Raw genomic sequence first — 27,478 nt, 5'->3', positions numbered from 1 at the left:
TCCACAGAAAAGTAGCTGGAAATTCCTTTTAAGTCAATGAAAATACACCAGAACTACTGGACTGCATATTTAATTCCATACACTTTTTCAAGACAAAGAACAGCAAGATATATTTAGGTGTCTAGCACAGAAAAAAAAGGCCTCCACAAAAGCAGACCTATCCCATTTATATAAGATACTAACAAAATACCAGTTATTTTTCTAATTCCCAAACCAAGCTAACAGAAAGAATCCATTTATTCTTACCTGGAAATTTGGTGTCCAGCATAAAGCAGCAGTGCAGTCAAAAAGTATAGGTAAAGCTGAACCAGGTGTTGCCTTGGCAAAGTTAAGAGCACAACACTTAAGATGTAACCTGTAACAAAAAGCAGAAGTTGAATTTCAAAAAATGCTATCTAAACCCAAATTTCTTATAATATGAATTAACATTCAAGTTATTCAGACCTCTGTAACTCTTTGTTTTCATTTGGTTTTAAAATTCATGTACCTACATTTTCCTCTCATCAAAACACAAAGCACACAAAAAACCTGCCACTTTTTCTTTTTTCTCCCCATGAACAGAAATAGCTCTACCAGCTTCTGTAAGATTACATCTAGATGTCAAGGAGTGGACTTGATCCACAGTATTTTAACAAGACTTAATTAACATAACCTAAGCAACAAAGGGAAAAGAGGCCTACGTCTCCCTCGTCTTCCAAGTGAAAGCAAGTTTCAGTATAGCAGGAAAAAAAGCCTATCCATCCAACAAACTCAAGTCAATTGATGTAAAAAATCCTTTTCTTCAAGCGAAGAGCACACAGAACACTTTTCTGCGCTAATTAGAATTACACATTTTAATTCTTCCATTGTATCTTCATGGTTTAAACACACTTTGCATGCCCGTAATTTGAGATGGGGACACACAGACTGTTCTCCATACCAGTAATATTAAAGCACATTCAAGCTATCAGTGTTGCATAAATCAAGGACAAGGCTTGGCACAGCCTAGGATTTGCAGGCATTTACACCGGCAGTTCCTTCACCTCTTGTTAGCATTTAGCAAGACTGTGGAAAAAGACCCAATGCAGATACAGCTTTACTCTCAAGAGCACAGCCTGGCTGCTCAGCAGCCTCTCCAACAAGCAGAACACTGATCCTTTTTTTCATACCTGCTCTCATTAGGATACTTAAATAAAGTAGTACTTTGAAGTCCATTTCACAACTGGGTGGCACATGCCCATCCTCTTCTCCTTCCACGACACACTCCGCAGGTCAAAAACCCAGCACATGGTGCCCTTACTAATCTTTATTTCCAAGCTCTCCATCACAATGCAGTGCACTCATGGTCTTTCTGAAGGTCAACTTAAGTGCCTGGCACTGAAACCCATTTAGGAAAAAAACCCAACAACTTCCCTGCAGCTAAGAACAAAACACTATAGAAGAATTTATCCTGACACTTACAGCTATACCAGTCACATTACATTTAAAGTTTCATCCATCTATTCAGCAACACTGGGCACGCCTTTTTAACCGAGTTAATTTATACTTCGAGTTTTTTAAAAATACTTAAGAAAATAATGTAACTCTAAATTAAGCACTCATAAGCAGCGAGACAAACGGCTACTATAAAACAGCTTGGGAACACAATATGTTCCAATATTTGAAAAAGATACAATTTCAGAGTCAGTCAGTATTTATGTAGAAGTACTTCACAACTACTTAATATCTGCCACCTTCAATAAGCCATCTCTAAAATTCTACCAATAGTTATGTCTTCAGGAAGTTAACTTGCAACATGCTCCTAGAAAAGGTGCACAGTACGCCAAGCAAAGATCAATTCAGATACGACAGAGAACAGGAGTGATGATAGATAGACAAAGCCTATTTACTCACCTTTTTTTAAAAAATACAAATATACAATGTATGTATTTAACATTAAAGATAATTTTTACTTTCATAAAGTAGTTGTGACAAGTTGCACATGAGGATGTGCCTTTTCAAAAACTGAAATAATTGATAGTTACTTTGATTAAAATGAAGACACCATGACTAGTTTCTGTACAGCATCCATTTGATCATTTACAAAAATGATCAGGGGCTGGAGCACCTCCCCTGTGTTGGGGGTGTTCAACCTGGAGAAGAGAAGGATCTGGGAAGACCTTACTGCCTTTTGGTACTTAAAGGGGGCTACAGGAAAGATAGGGACAGACTTTTTAATATGGCCAGTAGCAACAGGACAAGAGGTAATGGTTTTAAACTAAAAGAGGGTAGATTCAGACTAGATGTAAGGAAGAAATTTTTTATTATGAGGGTGGTGAAACACTGGAATATATTAACCAGAGAGGTGATAGATGCTGCATTCCTGGAAACATTCAAGGCCAGGTTGGATGGGGCTCTGAGCAACCTGATCTGGTTGAAGATGTCCCTGTTCATTGCAGGGGGGTTGGACTAGGTGATCTTTAAAGGTCCCTTCCAACCCAAAGCATTCTATGATTCTACAACTTTTATTTTTAAACTTTTTAAACAGGCCTGAAACTCAGAACTACAACAGTTTCCTTCTAGCAACTGTTAAATACAGAAGAACATGCTTCAAGTTAATACAACACAGCAGACGTTCTACATCATCAATTTCCTTAGCAAACACCTGTATTTATGGAATTCACCTTCTCTGTTCACCACCTTCCTTCTACCAAATACACAAAGGACAAGAGCAGGAACTCCTCAGCAGAATCTCCATGAAGACATTTAACTAGTTTGCACCATACCACAGCATCATGAGCCAGCTCCAGCAGCTCTCACACCATCTGCAGACATTCTTAGCACCTCATCTCTGCTGTATTCGCCACCTTCCCTTGATTGCTTAGTCAGGGACAATTCTCTCTGCCGAACAACCCACGTGGCACAGCCATGTATCATTCCTGCACTTGAGTCGAATCTCTCTAAACCCTTCCTTCTCACTGTAGCGTGTGACTCACCTTCAGGTGGAGAACTAAGTGGAGTTTATTATGCAGTCTTTTATTCCTCCATTACTCTATAAATAGTCTAAGAATACCTGTTTACTCTATCTGCATTTAAGCTCTGCCATCTCCTTTACCTTATTCTACCACATGAAAGTCTGCTCCTTGGCCACGTGACGATGTACTGGAGTGGTGCTAGGATAATTTCTGTAAAAGGAAGACATTTTAGAGTGCAGTAACTGCACTCCGACACAGCCATGTTACATAGGAGTATTTTAGAAGTGACTGAAGTTCATTCTTCCCTACATGATCACAACCTTAACTAAAATATAGCAGGACACATTGAACGAGTGAAAAAAATGTCCAAATACAAATCAAAACGTGAGAAGATTACTATCACATTTGTGCCTTTTCAACAGAGGGCTTCCAAACAGCACAGATGCTTACAACACTGCACAGGGAAGCAGCACGAGGCAGTCAAGGTTACTGCAGAAGCCTGAGAAATGAACTCCACTTCTCATGAGTTTGGGGTGGAATTTAAATGTTCACTTTGAAGCAGCCGTTTGCTCTAATTGTTAAATTTTGAAGAGGGGGAGAGCAAGAGAAGTTTAAAGCAGTTCCCTTTCACTCTTATTTACAATTCCCGCTTGTGACTTGATAAGAGAGAGATTTCAACACACTTCATACTGCAATATTTGCATTTTTGCTGCAGAGGCCCTATTCCCAAAGTGGTACCAACCACATTTTTATTGACAATGCCTCAGCCAAAAAAAAAAAACAAAAGGCAAATAATTCATTACCAAACTGTCTCATTGCAGAAGAAAAGGAAGACAAGCTCAAATTCAGACACTAGTAGCAATATTCTATTCCCTTTGTTCATGTCTGGCCAAATGATGTAATTAACGTAGGGCATAAACGAGATTCTACTTCAGAAAAAAGGACCAGGAAATTAAATTTCTCACAGCAGCTTTCTCATCTAAATCATTATATTCCGTTTTCATTTGCACCTCCTCTGTCAGAAGAAAACATGATGTTGAGAACATATACCCCTTTGGAAAGATTCTCCACACATGGGATTTACAGTTTGAGAAACATTCATTTTACTGGGTAACCTTTAGACAGTTATAGTAGGGTTAACGGTAACTAACACCAACTTTCATCCAAAGCTTTCTGAGCTCTACATCTGCAATGAGCACTCGCCTCCCTTGATCTAGGCCCTGCATGCTATTTTCACCCTTGGGACTTGATGCATTGTCCTTTCTAACTCACCAAGTACATTTCTGTTTAAGTGTAAGCAGCAGGGTCAGTGAAGCCCAATTCCTGCTCTGGTAAAGATAATGACAAAAGAGAATAAACTGAATAAACTTTCCTGTAGTACTGCCCTAGTGCTAGGCCACCGAGAAACAGAATTGCACCTTCAGGCTTCCAGCTTTAAGGAGCACTATAGAATACCCATTTCACCAACCTTACAAATACACAGACCCACCACTCGGTACCTATTCAGGAGCCCAAGGAAGCAGAGCACTTCTACTGCCTCTGTTGCAAGACAGTACAGATTTAGGCCCCACTGGAGAAAATAAACTGTGAAAACAATAATAAGCAGAAAAGCTAAGTTAAACATTGCTAGACAAGAACACATGTATTAACTAGCTCATGACCTCATGTACAACTCGTTGATTCAGCTAGATGAAAACCTCTCACTGTGCAATGCTCATTGTTACAGTAAGCAGCAGCTCACTGATTGCCTTTCAGCAATCTCTATTTGTGTACCACCAAGGTGTTTCCCAGCTTCTCTCACCGGATATTACCTCTTTGCCGACTCAGGTGTCTAAGTTTTACTGACATGCTGCATACAATGGAGGCTTCTGGAGTACTATCAAAGTTGCAAGCCATCCTCTTTATGAAACATTTTAGTGCTCATTTGCATGATTACAGATCCCTTGTGTCCACTTCACATTATTACTCAAAGTTTCCTGCAGGTTTAGTCTAAAAATGACAACTTTGCACATGAAAGAGTTTGTAACATTTCTTAATAAAACCACACCATCTCTTGGAATGCCAGAAAGTAACAGCACAATTGCTTGGATTCTACCAGGGAATTAATTGGGGGGACCCTAACTTCCCACTCACCCGTATCCTATGAGGGTAAAAGGGTTCACCTTGCAAAGCTGTGAAGCAACAAGTCGTAAGCCACACAATATCAAAACTCCTGTCTCTCACAACTCAATGCAGGATCACTGCAGTACTGAGTTAGTGATTTCATTTCAGCCTAACCCTTGACTGTCCTCATTTCATTTTTTTCAGACAACTATCTGGCCACAACATGAAAGTGCCAATACCACAGGACAGACTTCTGAAAGACTTTATTTGATATGGCAGAAGCATTATATGACAATTGGCACCTTTATTTTCAGTGTGTCTAATTCTCAGGATAACAAGTCACCAGACTGGTAACACAACAGTTTACACTAACAAACTGTCTATGCCTAAATCATCTCAAGTGGATGACTTTTCAAAGATATATTTTAAAGCTCACTGCAGTTAAAGACATGATGCAAAAGTTACCAGGAAGATTCTGTGGGCTCTTCACTGGAGGCTAGCTCAAGCCCAGAAGGAACCCTAACAGCCACTTATTTTTAAGTCAGATAAAAGGGGAGACAAAAAGCCCTTGTACATCCTTAATTCTTATTAAGCATCCTTTGAAGGATAACTCAGCCAAATGGGGTCTTCTGAATTGACTGGGACAGCTATGCTGTCCTGAGGGTGAGACTAGTTCTTCATCTGCTCTGTTACAAAAGGCAAAGACATAGAGAACCTCTGCCACCACACAGAATGACCCCTCCTACATCAGAGGCAGCTCCAACACATGGCTCATGCAAAATTCACTCCACTGAAATCAAACCAGAAGCCAAGCCATTCAGAGAGCACTTAATGCCAAAATCCCTGTCAGTCTCAAGCAGCCACTGAGGCACCAGTACTACCACCACAAAGGGTAGCTGTCATCTAGCCTGTCTCACCACCGCACTGTAAGTGCAGGGGGCTTTAAGGTGTACTGCATTTTTGGGGAGTGATGTTTTTGCATGGCAATGCCAAGGCATGCCTCTTCCTCACCCTCCCACTCAGCCAGATCTGCCCAAACAAATGTTATTCACTCCATGAAGTACTGTACTTTCAACTAATGTGGCAAATATTTTGCCCTTCAGAAAATGTTGAAAAATTAGTTCTAAACTGAGAAAACACACATCTAAACATACTTGCACACAAGAAAATTAGTATTTACCCAGTCATGGCACGGTGCAACTATAAACAGAGATCAGAAATCCTGTTATCAACATCTGCACATCTCAGTGAAAATAATGCCAACAAAACAATTTACTCATTACTGGGGCACTGCCATCAGTTTCAACAGCTGTTTCTTGAATTTCAAATGCCTAACAGATTGGGCACTCTAAGTATAAATAACCCAAGAACTGAGTTCCTTACAGAGATTTGCAGTATTGTCTGAACAAATAAAACGGACTTCTGACTCTAGTTCTGCCATATGATTCAGAGGCTCTTTCTGTAATACATCATACCTAATAATCAGAATTCTGGGACTAATTATAACCACAGAGAACCTGAAGAGTACTGGAAAAGAATGCAGACGTGGAACTGTAAAAATATAAACAGTCACAATGTATTCTAAATTATGAACACAAATTGCCATGTTGTCATAAGAATGGTACTCAGATTGAACCTCAAAATTGTAAGTGACTCCTTTCAAGCAAGCTGCTATTGGTTTTTTGGTTGTTGGGTTTGGGGTTTTTTTTGGGGAGGTGTTTGAGGGGTTTTTTTAATAAAGAGTGATGTAGGTTGCTAAAGAGATACCAGCTTTATACAGAAAAGTTACCTGAAAGTATCCATGTGCTGAGAAAGCTGCTTAGTAAAAGCCTACGACACTAAGGAAGCAGTATAGGAACGAGCAGTCTCTAGAGCTGGAAGGAGAAAAAAGGATATGCTATATTTTGAGCGCAGTACACTCTCTGCCCTCTTCTGTGTCTACCAACTGCAGCATAGACTTCATTTTATCCAAGAGTCTATGAAGACATAGCAAGTTGTTTTTTTAAGAAATAAAGACCAAGTCCATGTCATAAAACTGCATTTGGTTAAAAATAGCTACATTTTAAAATAGTAACACTCAGAAAATAGTCCTACTACCCATTTATCTAAATGCTGCTGGCAGGAGGGAGACAGAAGGCACAGGACAGCAAACCCAGAGATGCTGAATCTGAGCAGCACCTCATCTTTGTATGCATTAACTGCCACATTTAGACATGCATCCTCTTCTCACAATTTTGGAAAATTTGTTCCTGGAATGAGCCAACTGCTTCCTTCTTCTCACACTGAAGCTTCACATGACACTTCTTACTGTGTTTGTATCACAGTACTGTATCCTTCCTCTTAAGAGAAAAGGCACCACAAAAAAGCAATCCAAATAAAAGATTTTCTAATAAATGCACAATAGGTTAAAGAAAAGTGGGCAGACCAAAGTAGAGAGGAATCAGCGAATACACCACAGCAGTAAGTTCATAAGGTTTCTCCTCAATCAAACCCTGTTTAAAAGCAGCATTCATATCAAGTAGTTCACACATACCAGGTGAGGTGACGGAGCGATTTAAGGTATAAACCACATTGTTTAAGAAACTGTGATTACAAACAGGGTTGTGAAAGATGACACACCTTCCACCTATTCCAAGCATTTAAATAGTTTCCTTACTGTTTTCCCCAAGAATTTATTTTTTTTTATAATGACAAAGAATATAGTTTAAGATAGAAGACGGCTCTTATTTTTATTCTTAGGTAAGAAAACACTATGTATTTAGTGCTATTCTGTGACTCTAGCATGACAATGACTTGAATGCCAAGTTTGACTATGATTACAGGTTAAGTTCATGACTTTCCTCTTCCCATCTAGCTCAAGAGTATTTACCAGTTAGCACAAATAGCATTGCTTTGTCCTTCACAGGAGAAAATTATGTGGTTTCAACTGTTTCCACCTCATCAAAAGAGAAGTGACTGCCTTCTCGGAGCTACTCTACAATGCAGAAGAAAACACTGAGTCTGGCAGTAGCAGAGGTTAGTCTACCCTACACAGAAGTTTGAGATAAAAGCCATTGTAGCTAGTACAGACCTTTCCTGAAGGAGAGGCTACTTTTAATTTATACAAAATTATTTTAATGAAATCTTAATGAAACCACATTATACCTATAGCAGTTGTGGGCAAAAAAGTTGGTTTGCTTTCTAAGCTTCTTTCCCTCCAGATCCTTCCACCTGGCAACAGACACCACACCAACTGACAGAATTGTATCTGGTAAACACTGCACACAAATTTATCACATGCTAATCTTCAGCCAGACTATCTCAATGGGTTACCAAAAAAATTAAACAGGATGACTTGGAGCATTTGGGTGAGTCCTGGGACAGTAGTGCTTATTGACAAGATACTCCTACACACTTCAGGAAGACCTACAGAATGCACTTTCATTCACAGGCCACATTTGCAAGTAAGGCTTATAATTCAGGATTTTTCAACACTCTTAAAACAGGCCTTTTACACCTGCCGAAACAGTAACCACAGTGCCATCTCACAGATAAAAGTTCATAAACAAAATTACTTTGCAATTTTTCCTGTATGAAATTAATCTGTTTACATTCAGCAATTCTAACCAGAAATTTATCTCTGCTGTTTGCATTGCTTTATGTATATTTAGCTAAATTTCATGCAGTTGAACTTGCGGTTGACTGGTTATCAGAACTATTTTCCTTCACTAAAGCAGATAAGGGCTGTTTCATGAAAAGATATGAAAGGGAAAAATCAAAGGACAAATTGCATCCAAGAGTCTTTTATTACATTCCCAGTACTGATAACTGGAACGTGAATCCCACTGTAACATGTATCACTTGATCAAAAACAACTGGCATTTCACACTTTAATTCAAACACATGGAAGAAAATAAGTGCATTTAAGCAGAAAAGATATTCCTGGTAACCCCAGTTCTGAGCAAATTTCAAACTTCAAATCCTTATTTCCAGGAAAAGGTTCACAATATCTAGATTGGTAGAGTTTATTGATTTTGATGGGTCTCTAACCATATCATTCCTTGAGCATCTGTCCAAGATAGATGCACCCAATTTCCTAAGCTGCTAGAAGCGCTTCTATGATACGGTATCTCACACTGCCTATATAAGAAATTCAGCGATTGTTTAATGTTGCAAAGCAGCCACAGCATTTGTTGATACTGTGTCTCCTAACTGCAAATGCAAACAGAGGATTTTTTCCTAAATAAAACAGATTAGCATGTTGAAACATATCCACAGTACATTGTTATTTAAATTACACACTGGCAGTTAATTTCCTCCAACATATCTTCAAAGACGCTTAATTTCCCAAACTGGTGGAAAGGTGCTTTGTTTTCCTTACAAATCCAATTTATATATTTTGATACATCATTTTAATTAAGGTTATATTGTAAAGTGATGCAATTAAATCTATATAAAATCTCGTGTAGGCACGCAAATTGATTTAGCCCAGCCTCACACTGACACAGCTTAAAAAAAAAACAACCAAGGAATTGAAACAAATCAACATTATTTGAAAAGTACTAGCAAAGTTTTGCCACTAAAAAACATCTGAAAATCTTATAAAGCAAGCAACTTGTTTGATGATCTAGAAGCTGCTCTTGATCAGCAACTACCAGTTGGAGCAGTAAAAGTACACTCAATATTGTAAAAGCCCTCCTGAGTGATTGTGCTCCAACACAAAAGCACCACTTGTATGAGGAGCATAAAGTCAGAATCCACTGGTTTAGTACTAAAATAGCATCCAGGTGAGAAATACTTTGGTGACAATACCTACTCTCTGTAGCACTTCTTATTGGTTTATCTCAACATACTTAAGCAAGGACAAGGTTATCAAATGACTATAAAGAGGGGCTATGTCACAGCTGGAAATTACCCACTGACATCTTGATAGCCTACTGCACAACTGTTAGACATGCATTAGAAACTGATCTGATAAACTAATTCCTAAAAGGTACTTGTGTGCATACATGTGCATGAAAAAGCCAGCTGTAGTTATGTGCCACCGTGGTCCTGTGTCACATTCACCAGCAACAAACAAGTACTCTCTCCCACAAATGTACGAAAAAGGCATAGAATTGTAACACCAGCTTTTTGCACTACAAGTACATTGTCATCCCAGCATGAGCATAGTGGAGCCATAAGAAAGAAAGCCACATGTGTTTTTAATGGCAGTAAATAATTTCCAGACAACAGACATTTAATAGATTAAAAAAAGAAAAGTCACATGCCCACACTTACAGAGTCAGAATTAAAACCTGGACAAGCTACTTCAAAAAACCCCCGTGCTATAACTACTTAACTAAAGGGTGTTTCCTTTAGCCAACCGCAACACACCTTTATCCTCCAAAGTCATCTACAAGGAAGAAACATTGCAGAGTAGGAGAATTATATGCTAGCCATTCCTCTCCAAGCTAGGCAGTACTCAGGTAGATCAACCTCAACAGCCTGGATCCAGTCCCTCATTAACTCCATGTGCAGTCACTAGATGAATCACATACCCACCTGAAGAGCAGGTCCCAGAACATCAATCCTTTCATCTCCTAAAAACAGATGTCTGGCATTTCAGAGCTAGACTTGCAGGCCAAGATTCAAACCTCAGCTCCCTGAGCTGTGTTAGTAATTTTGTCCATTTATCTGCAACACAAGGACTTTTTACCTAATCTAATCCACTCACAGCATATATACGGTTCATAAGGTTATAAACCAAAGAGCCATGTCCATGCAGCAGTGAGAGGTAACCTTCTGGTGCTGTGGTCACAGTCCAGACTAGGAAACCTTTTCCCTAGTCTCTTGTTTAATGCCAATGATGTGCTACAGTACTTCTCGTCTGCACAGCATTTCACAGCAGCTTTCTCATCAATCAGACACAGGCCAAAGTCACTGTGCTATTCTTTCAGGGTATCAACTGTGTTTTCAGACACCAGGTTTACTCTATTTACATATCAAGACTAAATAACAAAGTTCAGTAGAAGACCCTAGACAGGATCTGTTTACTGCTAACACAACCAGTCCCTTAAGCAGAAGCGTAATAAATATATTATTGCACTATTTGTTGTAATCAATATATTATCATGCTATTACCAATTTCTTAGAATTCTTGTAGCAAGCAAAACGGTATTTATTACAGTAGTGTTTTCTCTTAAATACATGTACACTTACCCACATAATGCATATTAAGGGCCAAGTACTTGTACTGGAAGAGAGGGTTGTTGTGCAGGCTACTTCTTTGGATCTGCTGGAAGAATGAGCTGACATCCCATCTGTACAAGACATCCAACAGCATGATGCTTGGGACCCTTAGGGCCACGTTTAATACTGCCTCCAACTTCTCCTTTGCGGCCATTCTCTTCCCTTTCTGTGAATTGGCAGCAGACTGTAAATAGCACAAGACAGAGAAAGGTAATCAGATCAATCTCACTGTACAAACAGCTATTACGCTTTGTGATCATATGAATGGGGCTTCTTGTGTGGCCACAAATGACTGAATCAATCAACTGAGTTAAATTCAAATCCAGACAGGACAGCTATTTTTGCTATATGAAGGTCAATTTGCTAGCAATTTTTCCATGGTGATACAGTAAAATGGGGAAAGGGCAGAGGGGGCAGGTTAACGACATAAAATTGGTCAAAAGGTGTGTGCCGAGTAAACCTTCATTCTTATTTGCATTAAGTTAGGATCCAAGATCCCAGCCAAATGACCCCAATGTACTAGGTACTACATAAACATTAACATGATAAGCTTTAGAAAGCAAACACCAACACAATTCAGATACTGTCTCCACTTAGCTTAACACTATTTCTATGCCTCTCAAACGAAATAGCCACCAACTAAAATAGTTCTTAAAACATTTTAGATTCACTTCCTCAATGAAAACTGAAATAATTTTCCAATATCTAAGATTTTAAAAAATCATTTATAGCATTCATTAACATCTACAAATCTATATATTTATGGAATGAGAGCTGTGCGTTTTGAAGATTAGAACCAATAAGCCAACTATTCTACTCATTTTAATGCCATTCACCGCAAGGAATCATACAAAAGACCATATCCTCGCTCCAGGGTACTAGAAGGTAATTTAATTTTGGAGCTTGTGATCAGAGAAGATGGATGATGTAAGACAATGAAGGGCACTTTTTTTTTTTTTAAACAGGAAAAAAAAATGCTGGTCCACAACAGCATCTCAAAAGAGATTTTAAAGAGCAAAAGGATCAGGTTCCACAATGTGTCAGAGCACTGCCTTCAGCTGAGACTAACAGTTGCTCCTAAGTGAAATGTGCTGTTTTTACCACATGCCACCTGCCCACCCTAGGAACAGCATTCAGCCCAGGCTGTATTTGTGAGCCACCAATTATATATACTGTATTAGAAAACTGCAGTTGAAGTATTCAAGGACAAGGTAGGGACGATCCAGCAAGTTTTTAATCCACAAGCAGCCATTCAAACAAGTAAAACCAATCACCTGCAGCACAATCAGTCCCCAGATGAGGTCAGATTTAAGAAAAGGCTCCCAATCCCAATTACTAGGGCAACAATTGGAAAGAATTGCATTCTGACCACAGAAACAGAAAAATCTGCACTTGGAACTGCCCCTTTAAAGTAAAAGTTTTACAGGACTTCATTCATATTGTCCTTGTGTAAGTTTTAAAAGCTTTTGCAGTTGTGCAAGTTTTATACTATCAAGCCAACATGGAAGTGTACAGCATGAAATGAAACCATGTTCATATACAGACACCAAAAAAAAAAAAATCTTCCTTCTTTTATAAGAACACACACACAATCCTCATGTGAGGTTTTATTTGTCTTGCCATGGTCAAGATGCTACCACAACCTGTTCACGTGCACACCTAAAGCTACACTAATACTTGTATGATGACAAAATTAATTCATCTTAAGCAGTCAGGACAGATCAAAACTGAGGTTTGGCTCAGTAAGCCACAGGGTACAGGGCTGCTGCTTGTCGTCATCTAGCCCACAGTTTTAACTGTTCGAGTTATGTAAATACAGGCACTTTTTACAGAGCTCTTACAACAGCTCTACAAACCCCAAAGACAGTATATCCTTCCCCTCGCACAGGAAGCGCCTCCCCGCTACATCGGGCATCCCACACAATACCAGCATTTCACAATGCTTCCCAAAATGAATTAAAAGGTCAGCCAGAAGACTACAAATATTTAGAATGAACAACCAAAACCATTGCCCAAGCAGCTACTACAGAATACTAGCATTCAACATTTAGTGTGAATAAAAGATGGAGGTTAAACGTATATGGTATCATACAAACAAAAGTTGGAAGCTATACAGATTGCAGACAAAGAGTTTTGCCAGGCTGCATACTGAAATACAAGCCTATGCTTAGCACGCAGCTTAAATAATTCATATCAAAACATTTTAAATGTCCTGGAATTTAAAAAAAAAAATCTTCGGTTTTGCTAGATTCACAAACAAACTCTGAAAGTAAGCTGCCTCCTGGTTTTTTTGCTAGGTTACTTTTCCAAGCAGATCAGAGCTCAGGGGTGGGTGGGAACTGACTTACAGGTTTTCACTCGGTCATAAAAATAGCCATGTAAAGTGACAACAGGCACCTGATTTCAAATTACATTATCATAACTGTCAAACCTTTTCCACTCATCAACAACCATCAAACATGTAGGACAAGAAGGAAATTTTCACTTGAACTTTCACTTTGTTTACTGGAAATGCAGAAGTCCATGGACTTCTAATACTGAAAGTTAACTGAGGTTCAGAATATCCAAATTAAGCTGAAAAATTTTGCCTCCCAAATTCGCACACGCATATTTGAGAACGTAGAAGAACTGAAAAGTGCAGCATTTCTATTTCTAGGAAATCAATCCTCATTTCAAACCCTGTTAAAACAGAAGCAAAACAAACTTTGAAAACCACATTATGTTGTAATGGATAGGCTATGAGAAGCAACCACTGCAACTCTGCAGCATATTCTGCCACTGACTGACAAAGCATCCAATACTAATAAGAAACCCTTTAAAATTAACTCCGCTAGAAATGCGGATGTGTTAAATAAAGCCTCAGTTGTAATTGCTGCCAAGTTCTAACAGAACGTAATACAGGCAAGCAACAAAGTCCATTGCTCTAAGCTCGTTATATTGTAGAGAGCTCTCACAATACATTATTTTGATTGGTGTAAAAACAAACAAAAAGCAGAAAAGCACCACAACATTAAACCTCTAAAACCTTTAGATAAATGATGATGACAAGAGTTGCTGGATGCTCAGATGTTAGGAAAAATAGGTCACTGTTGTACATAGCCAAAAAACAGACTTAAGAACAGGACTGGGAAGCCACTAGTTTGTGTATCAACACTTTTTTCCCATGATTTCAAATATCTCCCTGTTCCAAATCAGAAGGAAAAGAACAGTCTTACGAAGAACTTCAGACTTCACATCCTAAGTGAGCGCAAGCACAGTTGTGCTATTTGACTAAAATCACCTTTAAAAAATTTCCCATCGTAACTGATTGAGGTTCATGGAAACACCTTTGTTTTCTAACAACACAGTACTTTTCGAAAATTCCTCCCTTGCCTGACATAGTCATTTTATCAAAAGCATATTCCTGGTTAGTTTTAAAGAAAACATTAGAATTAGCAAAACACAAGTAAAAAAACCTAAAAAAACCCCCACTCTATCTCAAGTCTGTCCCAGCTCATTCCATTAGCACAACAGATCAGCAGTGAATTCAGAAAAAACCCTCAAAGATAACACACGTTTTCCCTTTAATAGAATCTTCTTTCTGAGGTTTTGTCATCACATAAAATTTTACCATTTAAGTTGAAGCTGTGAATTATGCCACTTAAACCAGTGTAACTGTTGTTTATGCACTAACATAAATATAAATCTATCACATCACAGGCAGAAAATACTCACTGGTAAAGCAGTACAAGAGGCCGCACAAAATCTGCATCCATTTATTCAAGCAGGTGCAAAATTACATTAACAGTAGAGTTTCTACATTTAGAAAAGCATTAATTGTATAGTTACTTAATAGTTACAGAAATACACTGGAATATCTGCAAATTTAAGAGTTATTCCAATACTACTGCCACCAAAAATCACCACAGAAAGTTACAGTGGTTCCAGTCAGGACGAGAACTTCAAAACCACACTTGATCCTGCAACATTCAGCCCAACGTGTGAACAAGATGCTCATTCTCCTACAGGATTACAACCTAAAATAAAGTACGTGGTAGAACTGACTAGAAACTAAGAGACAGTTTTAACTTCTGTTCCTCACATTTATGAAATTCTAGTTACTTTGGATACGTCCATTAACAAGTAGACTCTGACCTGTAGTCTAGTTTCCACTGCAAATTATTTTTCAGTGATACATTCTGAAACTAAAAACATCACCAGGAAAAGCTTTTATTTTCCTATAGGGTAAACTTTGCTAGATAGATCTTGAAGAGGGGAAAAAGAAAAAAAATAAACCCAAAACAAAATATACAACTCCTATCTGTAACTATAAAAAAGCCAAGTGTCACAGTCCAAATACTAAGATCAGACCCATCAGCTGGGTTGTATTCACACACTCCCCAGAACCCCTGCTTCTATGTGCCTGTCTTGTTCTTGGGAGCAGAAAGAAAGGAATTTGAAGTACAGAGGAATCCCATTCTTCAGAGACTGAGATCTTATATCATCAGTTTAGGAGGGAGAAAACAGAAGAAAAGGGAAGGAACAGGACAAAAAGGTTTAACAGATACGCACTTAAGAAAAGAATTTCCCTGTATGAGTCTGTAGGAAAAAAACCCCCTACAACTCCAGAGAGTATGTGAGTCACCGATCCATCAAAACAGCTCTTTCCCATGCAGTCAGCAGCAAGGAAAGCAAAAGATGTCTTGCTCCCATACAATTTAAATTGGCTAACAAGGACAGCACTCAAAAATTTCTGCTGAGAAGGGCAGATACAGTGAGTGTACCAAGTGTACTAATGAAGCAGTGAAACACTGCGGACATGTACAGTAACACTGTCATTAGGATCCGGTCAGCATTTCCAATAATACTCAGTTTTTGTAGTTCACTAGAGCAGTTCAGTAATTTCAAGTAATAAACAGAGTATTTAGCCTTCAATTTAAAAGTTTGGAGAGAATCGGTCGGCAAACAGACTACTTGATCTTGCTATGTGTAAGTTAACAAGAATAAACAAATTTTTTTCTCCTTTTTTTCCCATCTGGTCTAACAATATGGATTGCTGTAGAGCTGCTGAGGTAGCGTGACTGGAGAACTGTTACTTCTATCTAGAAAACAAATTAATTCCTAAATTCCTACTCACCCAAGACTCATTCAGTTGTGAACTGAGGTTAATCATTCCAAACAAACATAACATACTTCACAAAAAACAACTTTTACTGCAAAACAAATCAGGTCAACCTCTTATCTGTTCACAGGGACTTAAGTCAACATGCATTTGCATTAAAGGCATATTAAAAATGGAGAAAACCAACTAGAGACAGTTAACTGTATGGAAGAAAAAAAAAATTACATTTCCAACTTTCATTAATTCTAGCAAATTCTATATGAGGGAGAAGAAAATCAATTCAGGAAACGAGGATACATATCACAGAGCTGTGAAGTTAAAAGTTTTCTTTAAAGATTTATTTCTGGCGTACATTGATAGCCTATGAGCAGTTCCAGTGCCCTGTCAATTATATAGCAAGTGTATTATTTATAGGCACCCTGTAAAACATCTTGTGTCTTTTATTTTTCATAACGAGCAGGTAAGACCATGGAACTGAACTGAGGGACTAATGTACGTTAACAAAGGTTAACAAATCCACCAGGTATGCAGCAAAATCTTTCTGTGGATTCTACAGGATCGGCACTCTGCCTGCATATGATCAGTTCAAATCCAGTCACATTTAGAGGGGCTGCTTGTTTTTTAGATCACAGATTTGCTGAGTTCAGTTAGGCACTTGAACAACAGGAATCTAGTTCATTAAAATAAAAATATAACTATTAATATCTTTAAGTAAAACCTTCAGAAAAAAAAAAAGTCTAGATTGAATCAACAAACTGAACTGCTCTGAGGTCCTTTTTGACTCTACAGTTTCTTGCCAGTCCAAGGTTTGGTTTATTAACTAGTTATTCAGCATTTTTTTTTGCCATCACAGCCACGTTTGCAAGCCTACACCTACAAGCCTGCCTAACCACATTTGTATCAGCACATTCTGAGAAAATCTGGGCAGCAATCCCAAAGCGCCTCTGCAGAGGATAGAATACCCAGAGGACCCGCACACAGAGCATTAATGACAGCCCAAGATGATCCAGTCTGTGACAACCCACCTCAGAGAGCTGGATCACAGGAAGACCAGTCACACAAGTAAAGCTGGCATACCCCATCAACCTCACAAAAAACCTGCAACCCAAATGTGTTACCAGGATGAAGTTACATGACAGGATGAAATATATTTCATCCTCCATAGCTGCTCATTTAGTTTTTAGCCATTTCAGATACAGAGACAGCCTACGTTTAGAACCTGCAATGCCAATAACTAGTTACCTGACTGGCAAGAAGTTAAAATATAAAATAAGACTTTCAAGATTTGTCTAGGTCAATACTGATATACTTTCCACTGCTGCTGCTGCCTTAGCTATTTGAGTCATGTAAATGAAGAGCATCAGCTTCCAGGCCTGTGACATAGGCAGCTTAGCTTCCTGCAGTACCAGACTCACGCAACAGAAAGATCCAACAAATGGTGAAAATACTTAGAAAAGTCCCTTTTAAAACATGTTCAAACTCAAGACATGCAACCAAAAAATCTTTCCAGAAAAACTCCACGAGGTGAAGTATCCACTTCTGCATATTCCTTTCAAGTACGCAACTAATTACAAAGCAGCAGGGCTTCTCTAAAATGAAAGGAAACGCTATAAAAGTAAAGGCAGGGAAACTGGCACAAACGTCTGAATCGTACTGAAGGCACTAATCATGAACATGCACTTAAAAAGCAAAATGATGGCGAACTGTCCACTCTATAACCACATCAAACATTGCCAGGTGTATCTGGAGCTAAAAAAGGATTCAGAAAGAGTAAATCACCACACAAAGTGTACCAGAGGACTGAAAGAGAAGCTATTCGCATGTCAGTGAAGGGGAGGAAACCAACTTAAGTTTAGCAAACAGCTTAGAGAATGTTTTTGAGAGTGCAACATGAAACACTAAGCAGGCTTATACAGTTTTCCATGACACACCCATTCGTTCACATCTTATTGGCATGATGTGCCTTTCTGCATCTGCCCCATGGACTCCAGCTGCCGAACCCGAGATACTAATCTTTCCATCATCTCCAAAGGAAGAAATTCCCCAATATTTCTTCCAACGTGTGTTGCTCAGTTCCTATCTCCATCAGAACTTGGTTGCTCTAACATCAGTAGCTCCCCGTAAGACTGATAGAAACAAGGTGAATGAATCCTGTGTTTTGGACAAGCAGCAGCTTTATTTATGTCGCTCTGTAAGATTCCTGACAATTCTCCTACATAACCCTGGTCACAAAGACAACTATTTCCTAATGCTACTGAGTTTAGGAATTAATTAAATCCTTTCAGGACACTATGGCTCAGAAAAACAGCAGCTGATTACCACAGTTATTAAAACTAACTAGAAACAAAAAGATACAGTTTCTCATGCACAGGCAGCTCCTTATTTAAGATAACTGGCAAAAATAAACCAAGGTTACAGATAAACCAAAGCTACAGGGTGCAATAGCTTAACAGTGCTCACCTTAAAAAAAATTTTTTTTTCAGTATTTAAATCTATCTTCATTAACCTACAAACAAAAATGATCAAAGATGGTAATTAAAATTTATTTCCTTCTTCCCTTCGCAAGTTTGATCTCTAGGGGTGCATTACACACCCAACAAACCCTAACACAAATACAACTAAAAGTAGCCAAGCCCCAAATCCACTAAGCAAGTTAACAGAAAACTCTTGTATTAAAAATTTCTGAAGAAACAAATACAGCAACACCTACAGACTTAAAAAGCAAGCATTTTCCAATGAGATCACAAATGGGTAATATTTGTGAGTCAAACATGTTACAGAAATCTTTTTCACTGGTAAACAAAAGGTATTTTTTGCCTATAACATCTACTATTCTCCCTTGTTTACTGATACTTACATGCATTAAACAAAAAACCCCACCCTTCTTTCACTTTTATTCTCCCAATCACTTTATTTATGCAGCAGGTCCCCTGCACACACCCCCAAAAAGGTAGCCCAGCCAAAAGATAAGAATCCCTCTAAGAGCGACCATCTGTCACAAGTGTACTTAGTACACAGAACTACTCTCGATGACAGAAAAAAATGGAAAATTCTCATCACAAACCTTATTTTAAAAGACTACAGAAGGTCTCCAAAAATCGACTAACATGACATAAGTAGGAAAGATAGAAAAAGCCCTGTTCTTCACGGAGAGACTGCTTCTTACATAAGCATTACCACATGCTTCAGGGCCCGTCTCCAGGGGGGGAACGGCCGGGCCTCCCCTCTTCCCACCTGAACCCAGGCACACGGCGCAGCTCCGTGTCACTCGTAAAGGCGTGCGGCGTCCGGCCACCGGAAAAAAGGGGGTTATTTACAGCCGGCTGCGGAAACCAGAAGGTAAAGCCAGACCCCACAGAGGGAGGGGAGCACCGTAAGCTCCACAGCGAAGCCAGCACCTCGGTCACGACCGAAGCACGGAGCAGCTCGTCCTCTGGGCCCGAGTCAAGCTCCACCGCCGGGCTGCGCACACGTACGCGTACATGCAGGCGTGCAAACTCTACGACCCCCCCTTCACGCAGACTCCCCGACCGGCGACTTATTTCCGTCCAGCCGCCCGCCAGGCGAAACTCTCGCGTTCATCCCCGGCGCTGCAGAAAGCCCCTCGCACCCTCCCCCAGGCCCCGCGCGGCTCCGCCGCTTCTGAACTCCAGTAACCCCCTGCAAAGCCCGCGGCGAGCCAGCGCCGGCGGAGGGAGGGGGGAGAGGAGGGGGAGGAGGAGGGAGGGGAGGAGGGGGGCGCTGCGCACCGGGAAGGTCGGGGAAGCCCCGGCACACAAACGCGCACGCACGGCCCCGCACACGCGGGGAAGCGGCGGGGGGCGTGGGAGGGCGACCCCGGCCCGGGCGCGCGCAACCGGCGGGGGCGGCGCGCGCCCGCTGCACGCGCGCGGGTCGGGGTAGGCGGTGGGGGGAAGCGCCTCGGCCCCTGCGACGGCCTGAGGGGCGCGGGAGGGGCACGCGCGTGACTGAGGCGGCGGGTGGGAAATCACCTGGGCCGGCGGGGTCGCCGCCGCCGCCTCCTCCTCCTCCTCCTCCTCTTGCTCCTGCTCCCCGGTGGCGCGGCGGGGCTCCGCGCCTCACAGCGACGGCGGCGGCTCCTCGGTGCCCGGCGGCGGCAGAGCGGCTCCTCGAGGCACCATGGCCGCGCCGCCCCGCCTCAGGGCGCCGACACCCCACGGCCCCACAGACGGGCGGCCATGGCCCCGCTGCCTGCGCGCGCGCGCCGCCCCGCTCGGCGCATGCGCCCGCCCCGCCCGCAGCACCGCCCCGCGCGCCGAGCCTGGGGACCGCTACAGCCACCCGCGCGCGGGGCAGCGCGCGGGCGGGAAGTCGCGCGCCCGTGGGGCGGCTGCCCCCCCCCCCCCCCCCCCGCGCGCTGCTCTCGGCTGCAAGCGCGCGCGGGGGCGGGCGAGCAGAACGCGCTTTTTGGGTGGCAAAGCGCGGTTTTGGGCGTTGGAATTTGTCTGGGGAGGCTGCGCGCCGCGGAGAGGGCTCCCTGCCAGCCCGCCGGGGCTCCAGCCTTAACGCCGGGGGAGCGCGGCGTCGGCCGCCCTCTCGCCACGCTGCTCCCCTTCCCCGTCCCGGAAAAGGCGGAGGTTTGGATTCCGATGGGAGACCAGGGTTTTCGTTTTGGTTTGGTTTTGGGTCCTCCCGGGACGTGAAGGACTCGTCAGGGCAGCTGCGAGTCTGAAAGATGAGTCACAAGAGCCGCTCAGCAAAATGTGAGGTAGTGTCTGGGCAGATGTTTAAAAGGCAGCTCAGCTCTCTTAATAATACTGGTGGAACACGAAACGCTGTATTAATTTCAGATACTAAAGTTGACTCTTTTTTCCAGTGAGGTACTGCAAAATCCATAGTCACCTTTGTTGTGAGATCAAACAGAAAAATAGCAGACTTTTTGTTCTTCTTGTCATTTTTAAGCTTTTTCAGTTCCCTCACAGCCCTTGCATGAAAAGGCTCACTAGTATTTACTCGTTCTGTAGAGGTTGCGTGGCCCGGGCCTAGCATGCACTCTTAAGTGCTAAGGAAAAAATGTGATCTAAGAGGAGTAATGGGTTTTGCCATAACGTTTGAAAAATTAGCAAAGCCACGTTGTCTGGGACATGAAAAAACGTTGCTGCAGCAAGGAATGAGGGAATACACTGAACTGGAAAATCCTGTAGTTCACAAGGGTTGGGCTAGCCAACTTAATAATTGCTTTTTTCCTTCCATCTCTAATGGACTGGAGCATTCACAAATGTAGGTATTAACAATGCATAGTCGCAACACAGTGTCTTTAACTTGAAGTAGAGAGATTAAAATAAGGGGTTTGAGTGTCTGTCCACATTCTGCTTTGCAAAATTACCCTGTCTGAGTACGCAAAGGTTTTCAAAACACCTGAAGCAAAAGGCTGTCTGAACGTTGTGTTAACTTTTATCAAAGCTGTGTAGGGCTCTGCCCTGCTGCACACTCAGGTGTTAGCAGTGGACCTGTCCTCTCCCAAACTCGCCCCGCACACAGCAGGAGACCAAACAGCACAACCGACGGGGCTCTCCCAGAGCTCAGGCAAGGAGCTCAGCTTAAGGTACAATTTTTCACAATCTTCAGATTTTAATGCTATTTAAAAAATAACAGGCTTTTTTTATTGTAAAGCTTTTAGTTTAGAGCTATCAGTTTGTGCAAGGATTCCTAAAGTCAGTAATTCTCTTTAGAAAGAACAAATATGCACGTCCAGCCAAACTGAGGACATGCATATACATGTGGTTATTACTCAGAAGCACTTTGTGCTCTGGTCAGACCTGCAAGGTTTATTCTGCACAGGGCTTCGCTGAGCCACTGAGTTTCTCTCCTGAGCAGTTAAGTTTCCTCCTTTATCACTTAACAGGCCCCTGCATGACAAGTTTTTGCAGCTCCTGTTTTATGCATCTTTTTATTAATCACGCCACTATCACCTAATTCTTTTGTTGTAGCTGGGGTAAACACATTGCTCCAAACCATGGACTGCTGCAGAGAACATGGTAAAAAAATGGCTTCACCCGCCTCCAGCCACCCCTTTGTTCTGCCTGGCTCAGCCTGCTCCCTACTGCGTCACGGTTACGAATAGTTGCCGGTACCCCACTTCTTATCAGAAGTAGGAACCCACTGTCATACAAGGCATAAGAATTTCAGCCTCATTTCTAGGGCCTGCTTGTCTTCTCATGCCGTACATGGAAAAAAAATCATGAATCACTTCTGTTCATTGTGGGCTTGGTTCGATGCTGACTGAGGCCAGGGGTGATGGTGCAGGATCTGTAAGTCCTATCGCCTGTCTTCAGTGCTGCTTCAGAGAGAAAAGAGCAAGCTGCAGAGAGACATCTATATATTCACAACCGTAGACAGTGAGGTATTTATAGGAGATGGAGTGGAATTCTCTATTATTTTTTTAAAGTAATTATATCGAGAAAGTATTGTAGCAAATCACCAAAGTTCTCACTGCAGTTTGCAAGCAAACAATAGGAACTGAAACCCACCTTTATTTCATTCTATCATCTCTCAGCATTTAATTCTGAAAGTGTGCTACCTGACAAGAGGACAGGTTTTCTAATGGACAGATCAGGCATGTGGCGTTACCACTGTCTTGTCAGGCATGTCTTTTTAAAAGCACCTGAACTTTCTGCTTCATTTCTCTGGAATTTTTAAAGCCTTTCCTCCATTTGACACTGGGTGGCTAAGAATTCTGAATCCAATGATTGTTTATCTCTCATTATTAACAGAGGCGTTTGGATTCCAAACTTTCAGTGATCAGCAACTAAGGACTGAAGGGGGCCACTATGGTGACATCTCATTAAAACTTTCAAAAGACCTTCACAGAGTTCAGATAATGTGGAAGCTTGTTTTGTCCACGCGGATGGACAAATGCCAGCACCCCAAACTGCTTACAAAGAAAATCCCTTATAAGAATTCTCAAGAGCAGCAAAATATGCTGACATGGAAGGACATTGCATGCCTAAGGTGGACAATAACATGGGCAGTTTTATTTGAAGCTTTTTACAAGCCATTGTTTCAAAAAATATTCATATATCCATATGTAAAAGCAAAGGGATGTCTTAACAAGTAGGTTATATTGCATAAAGTCAGACAAAAGTTAAATAATTCAAAAATTAAGATTGCCTGTGAAGCCTAATTTAGTGCCTCACGTGTGTGCCTTATAATACTGATGGCAGCCAGCCCCCAAAGCATTTGTGTTCTCTTGCAATTTTATCCCATTCACTAAACGAAGGAACAAATAAACTTTAATTCCTGCAGAAACACATACCCAGACACAGGAGCTGGGAGCATTACGGGGTCCCACAATAGCAAGAGCCAGTGCATCTCTTTCTCTGATTTACCTACTCTCACTCATCTCAGGAATTCCCCTGTTCTTCCCTATCTGTGACCCTATTTTGTGAATTTCTCCCCATCACTTAGCTTCTCATCGACCCTCATTTTTCCTCTCATTCTGACTGCTTTTCAGAGCTCTTCCTAGCAATTTGGCTAGTTCCATTTTCTCACTTTCATATTTATTTTCACTCTCTGCAGGAAAACACTTCTGCAGTATGTCTGATAATTATGTATCTCAGATGACTACCTCTATTTTTACCACTTTCCTAACTCTGGAGAGCACTGACTCCAAACAGATAAACAGCTGCTGCAATTTACAACCTACCTAAAGGAAAGCCATACCAATGTCTGTGTTGAGAAGCTAGAGAGCTGGGTGGTGATGTAAGGAAAGTGATGAATCAGGTTTTGTTCAGCAAACAAAAGCATCACAGTTCCCTCCCAAGATCCCTTGCCAGTGGGGCATAATCTAGAATACAAAGAATCAAAGTAAATAAAATAAAAATAATTGGGCTGAATAGTGGCAGAAGAATAACAGTTGCATTCAGAAAGTGGAGAATCATATGGTATACTGGTACAAGCCTCTAGTATTTATAGCATTTCACAGTGCCAACATTAATTAGATAATCCTGAAAAAACTCCTGTAAGGGAACTATAGAAATATTATTCTAACCCCCATCCTACTGATAAGGAAGCTGAGACAGAGACTTACTGTATTAGCGATAACTTGAAAATGTGTTTCATTTCAAACTTGAGACACTTCCATGTCTCCAGCTGAGCTACCAGCCACTAAAGCACACCACGTTATTAAGCACTGGAAATTAAGCTCTCGGTGTTTTGCCTGGAGTCACGCAGTGACTCAGAATCAGAGCTTGCATTCAAATGCTACATTTCTAGGGCACAGTGCTGCCAGTGTCCAGTACATCACGCTGTGTTGTGTTACACTGAAGTGCTCACGACCAGCACAGGAGGCTCGCACACACATCTGCACTGGGCTGGAGCCGCTTGGATGGTGCAGACGTGAAGAGCTTGACGTCCTCAGGCATCATTGCTTCTACCGCCTGCTTAGAACAAATTGTAGACCAGAGAAAAGGGACTGGGAAAAACTAATAAAGTATTGTAGGAAATAGCAAAAAGAGTCAAGAGGAGAAACCAAAAAAATCTAAAACAGATTAAAATACACTGGTACCAAGCTGTATTGTAAGGATTCTTCTATTCCTAGTGGAGAATGTGGGCTCTCTCTAGATTTTTTCCTAAATGGGTTCAATTTAGAAGTGGGGTAGGGAGACTGGTGCATATTCAAATGAGTTTTCCGAACCAAAAAGCAATTTGGAAGGAAAAAAAAAAGTTGCAAAACCTTGAAATCTGGGATGTTGGCCCATCTGCATCCCATTAACATCTGCACTGACTTTCCACCATTAAAGTCACTGAATGTCACAAATATTTAGCATCTCAGCCCTGCAGTGTCATCACCTTTTGCTTTCTATCTCCTTAGATTACATAGAGATGTGATCTAAAGATGTGATCTAATCTTTCTCTTAATTCTCAGAGCAACCTTTTGAGCTTTCCACACAACTTTCAGCTTTAAATGATGATTTTAAAGGATTCTTACCTAGCATCCCCCAGAGTTGCTAGCGGGAATTTTGCTTTTCTATGCAGCATGAACAGCAATTTAGGAGATGAGCTCCTAGGCTTCAGTAGTTATGCACAGGAGCGTATTCCTCAAAATGCTCAGAAATGCTTGCTGTGAACATGAGGTACTGGAAGGGAGCCAGCAGGCATCAATTTGACATGCAGTAACATTTTTTATTTCACCCTGGAGCATCCTAGGGTGTAGTGCACATCAAGGTGAAAGGCATCGTGCATTTGCTTTAAAATTTCCCCACTGCTTTTCCCTCCTCCTTGCTCTGCTAGTGTACTACGGCGTAAACCCAGAGTACCACCACAAAACAAACTCCTCAGTACAAAGACAAGATTATGCTGTTTGGGCTCTGAATTGTCTTAGTCAAATTACCACTTTGCACTTATTAATGTTAGGATTGAGCACCACCATGCGTTTTCACAGCTAAGTAAAAGGACGTATTTATTTGTGCCACATGGATGTTGTCAGGATCACAGCATTTTTCAACAGTGCCTAGCGCAAGGATGTCCTAGTCATAGCTCAGGATACTAAAACACCAGTATCATACCAGAATTAAATATGCATAAATACTTTTTTATATTACTCCTCAACCAGAAAAAAAAAAAAAAGCCAAAGCCCTACTCCTGTTCAAGAGAACTTTTTAAAAGGCAACCAGAAAATAATAAAAAATATTTTTAAAAGCTTACAGAGTAATGATCACACTATATATCATTTTCGTAGCCTGAATTTTTAAACAGGCCTGGAGGGTGCATAGTTTTATGACAGGGTGTGATTTTAATTACTAGTTGCAGCTTTGGAAGCTTTCCAGCACTACTGTAATGCGCTGCCTCTGCGCAGAGGAGAGCCGTGTGTCATTACAGAGAAAAGCAAACTCTTCATGACTGGGATACATATAGAACAACTGGTTTTCCATGGATTTATGTGCAGTCAGAAGCTAAACTCGACATGAACAGTCACTACAATAGTCTCCCATTTGTACCACCCTTTTGGAAACCGAAGTGCTTATATGCTAAAACCTGAATATAGAACAGAATTCAAACTACATATCCAGGCAGGAAATACATTAAGCTCATATCCACTCAGGAAAGAAATCAGGTTTCTACAGAGTTTTTGTTTATACTGCACATCTTCAGAGATTTACTTACACTAGGAATGGCTCTTAAAAGCAACCGTTCTGAAGAAACTTGTACTTGGTGCACAGCTGCTGACCTCTGCTCTTTTGTTCCCTTCCCTATTTATCAGCAAACAAAAAAGGGAGAGAAAAATTATCTAACTTCTCTACAGAGCAAGACCTAAGGGAGGTCTGAAACTTTCACTTTCTCTCTCAAATTTAAGTTCTCCAAGGGGAACTTAAATCTATCATCTCCACTTTATTTCACATATGTAAAAATCCTGACTTTACCACAGAACAGGTTTTTTTTCCTTCAAACTACTTCTGCAAAGCAGAATACCTGAGTGCAAAAAGCCATCTTGGTGCAAAATACATTTTTTCTTCTACATCTGTTGTCCATGCACAAAACCGCTGCAGCTGAAGCCAGTTCCCAAGAATCCCAACAGCAGCGGACAAGCGACCCTTGCCTCCACAGACACAAAAAGATAATAATAGGCATTGCCTGTCAAGAGTCAGCTTAGAAACTAAGGAAGGTTTGAGTGAGGATGCCTGGGTAGAGAGCAATCTCCTTTCAGGATTAATAATGGAAAACTGACATTTTTGTAGCAATAGTTGCCTCTACTGGCCTCCCTGGGGCCCCCGCTGAGCTCCGGTGGGGCTCCAGCGCAGGGCAGCCTCCCCGCCGCCGATGAGGGGAGCGCGGGGTGCGGGCACGGCCCTTGCTCCGCGGCTGCCGGGGATTTTACCTCACAAAACCGCGATTCCCTGCGTGAACCCGACAGGAGGAGCCCCGAGGAGCTCTCCTCAGGCGGGCACACGGAGAAACAGCTTTCTTCTCATTAAAAGAAGGTGAAACCTCTCCCTCGCCCCACAGCCTGACCGGTGCAAGAACAGGCAGGACCGCCCCGCCCGGGGATGACCGCTCCGGCGGGGAGCCAGAGCCCGAAGCGGCCCCGCCAGCCCCTCGCTCCCGCCGAGCGGGACCCCGCGTACATCCGGGCGGCGGCGGCCGCCGCGCGCTGCCTCCCGCCCCCCCCCCC

General features: G+C 41.5%; 1 protein-coding gene across 1 annotated transcript in view; it reads right to left on the bottom strand.

Moving 5' to 3' along the window:
* Positions 1-20,568, bottom strand: part of RNF145 (ring finger protein 145) — a 46,176-nt gene extending 25,608 nt beyond the window's left edge. The window contains exons 1-3 of the mRNA XM_074883412.1: positions 20,340-20,568; positions 11,217-11,430; positions 247-355 (exon numbers count right to left, since the gene is read on the bottom strand). Of these exons, the coding sequence (XP_074739513.1) occupies positions 247-355; positions 11,217-11,400 (293 nt within the window). The 5' untranslated portion in view covers positions 11,401-11,430; positions 20,340-20,568. The remainder of the gene's footprint in view (positions 1-246; positions 356-11,216; positions 11,431-20,339) is intronic.
* Between the last annotated feature and the right edge of the window lie 6,910 nt (positions 20,569-27,478).

The sequence above is a fragment of the Strix uralensis genome, chromosome 14 (genome assembly GCF_047716275.1).
Source record: "Strix uralensis isolate ZFMK-TIS-50842 chromosome 14, bStrUra1, whole genome shotgun sequence".
Lineage (NCBI taxonomy): Eukaryota > Metazoa > Chordata > Aves > Strigiformes > Strigidae > Strix > Strix uralensis.
Note: the sequence above shows the minus strand (reverse complement) of the source record. Positions and strands in the feature narration are given on the sequence as shown.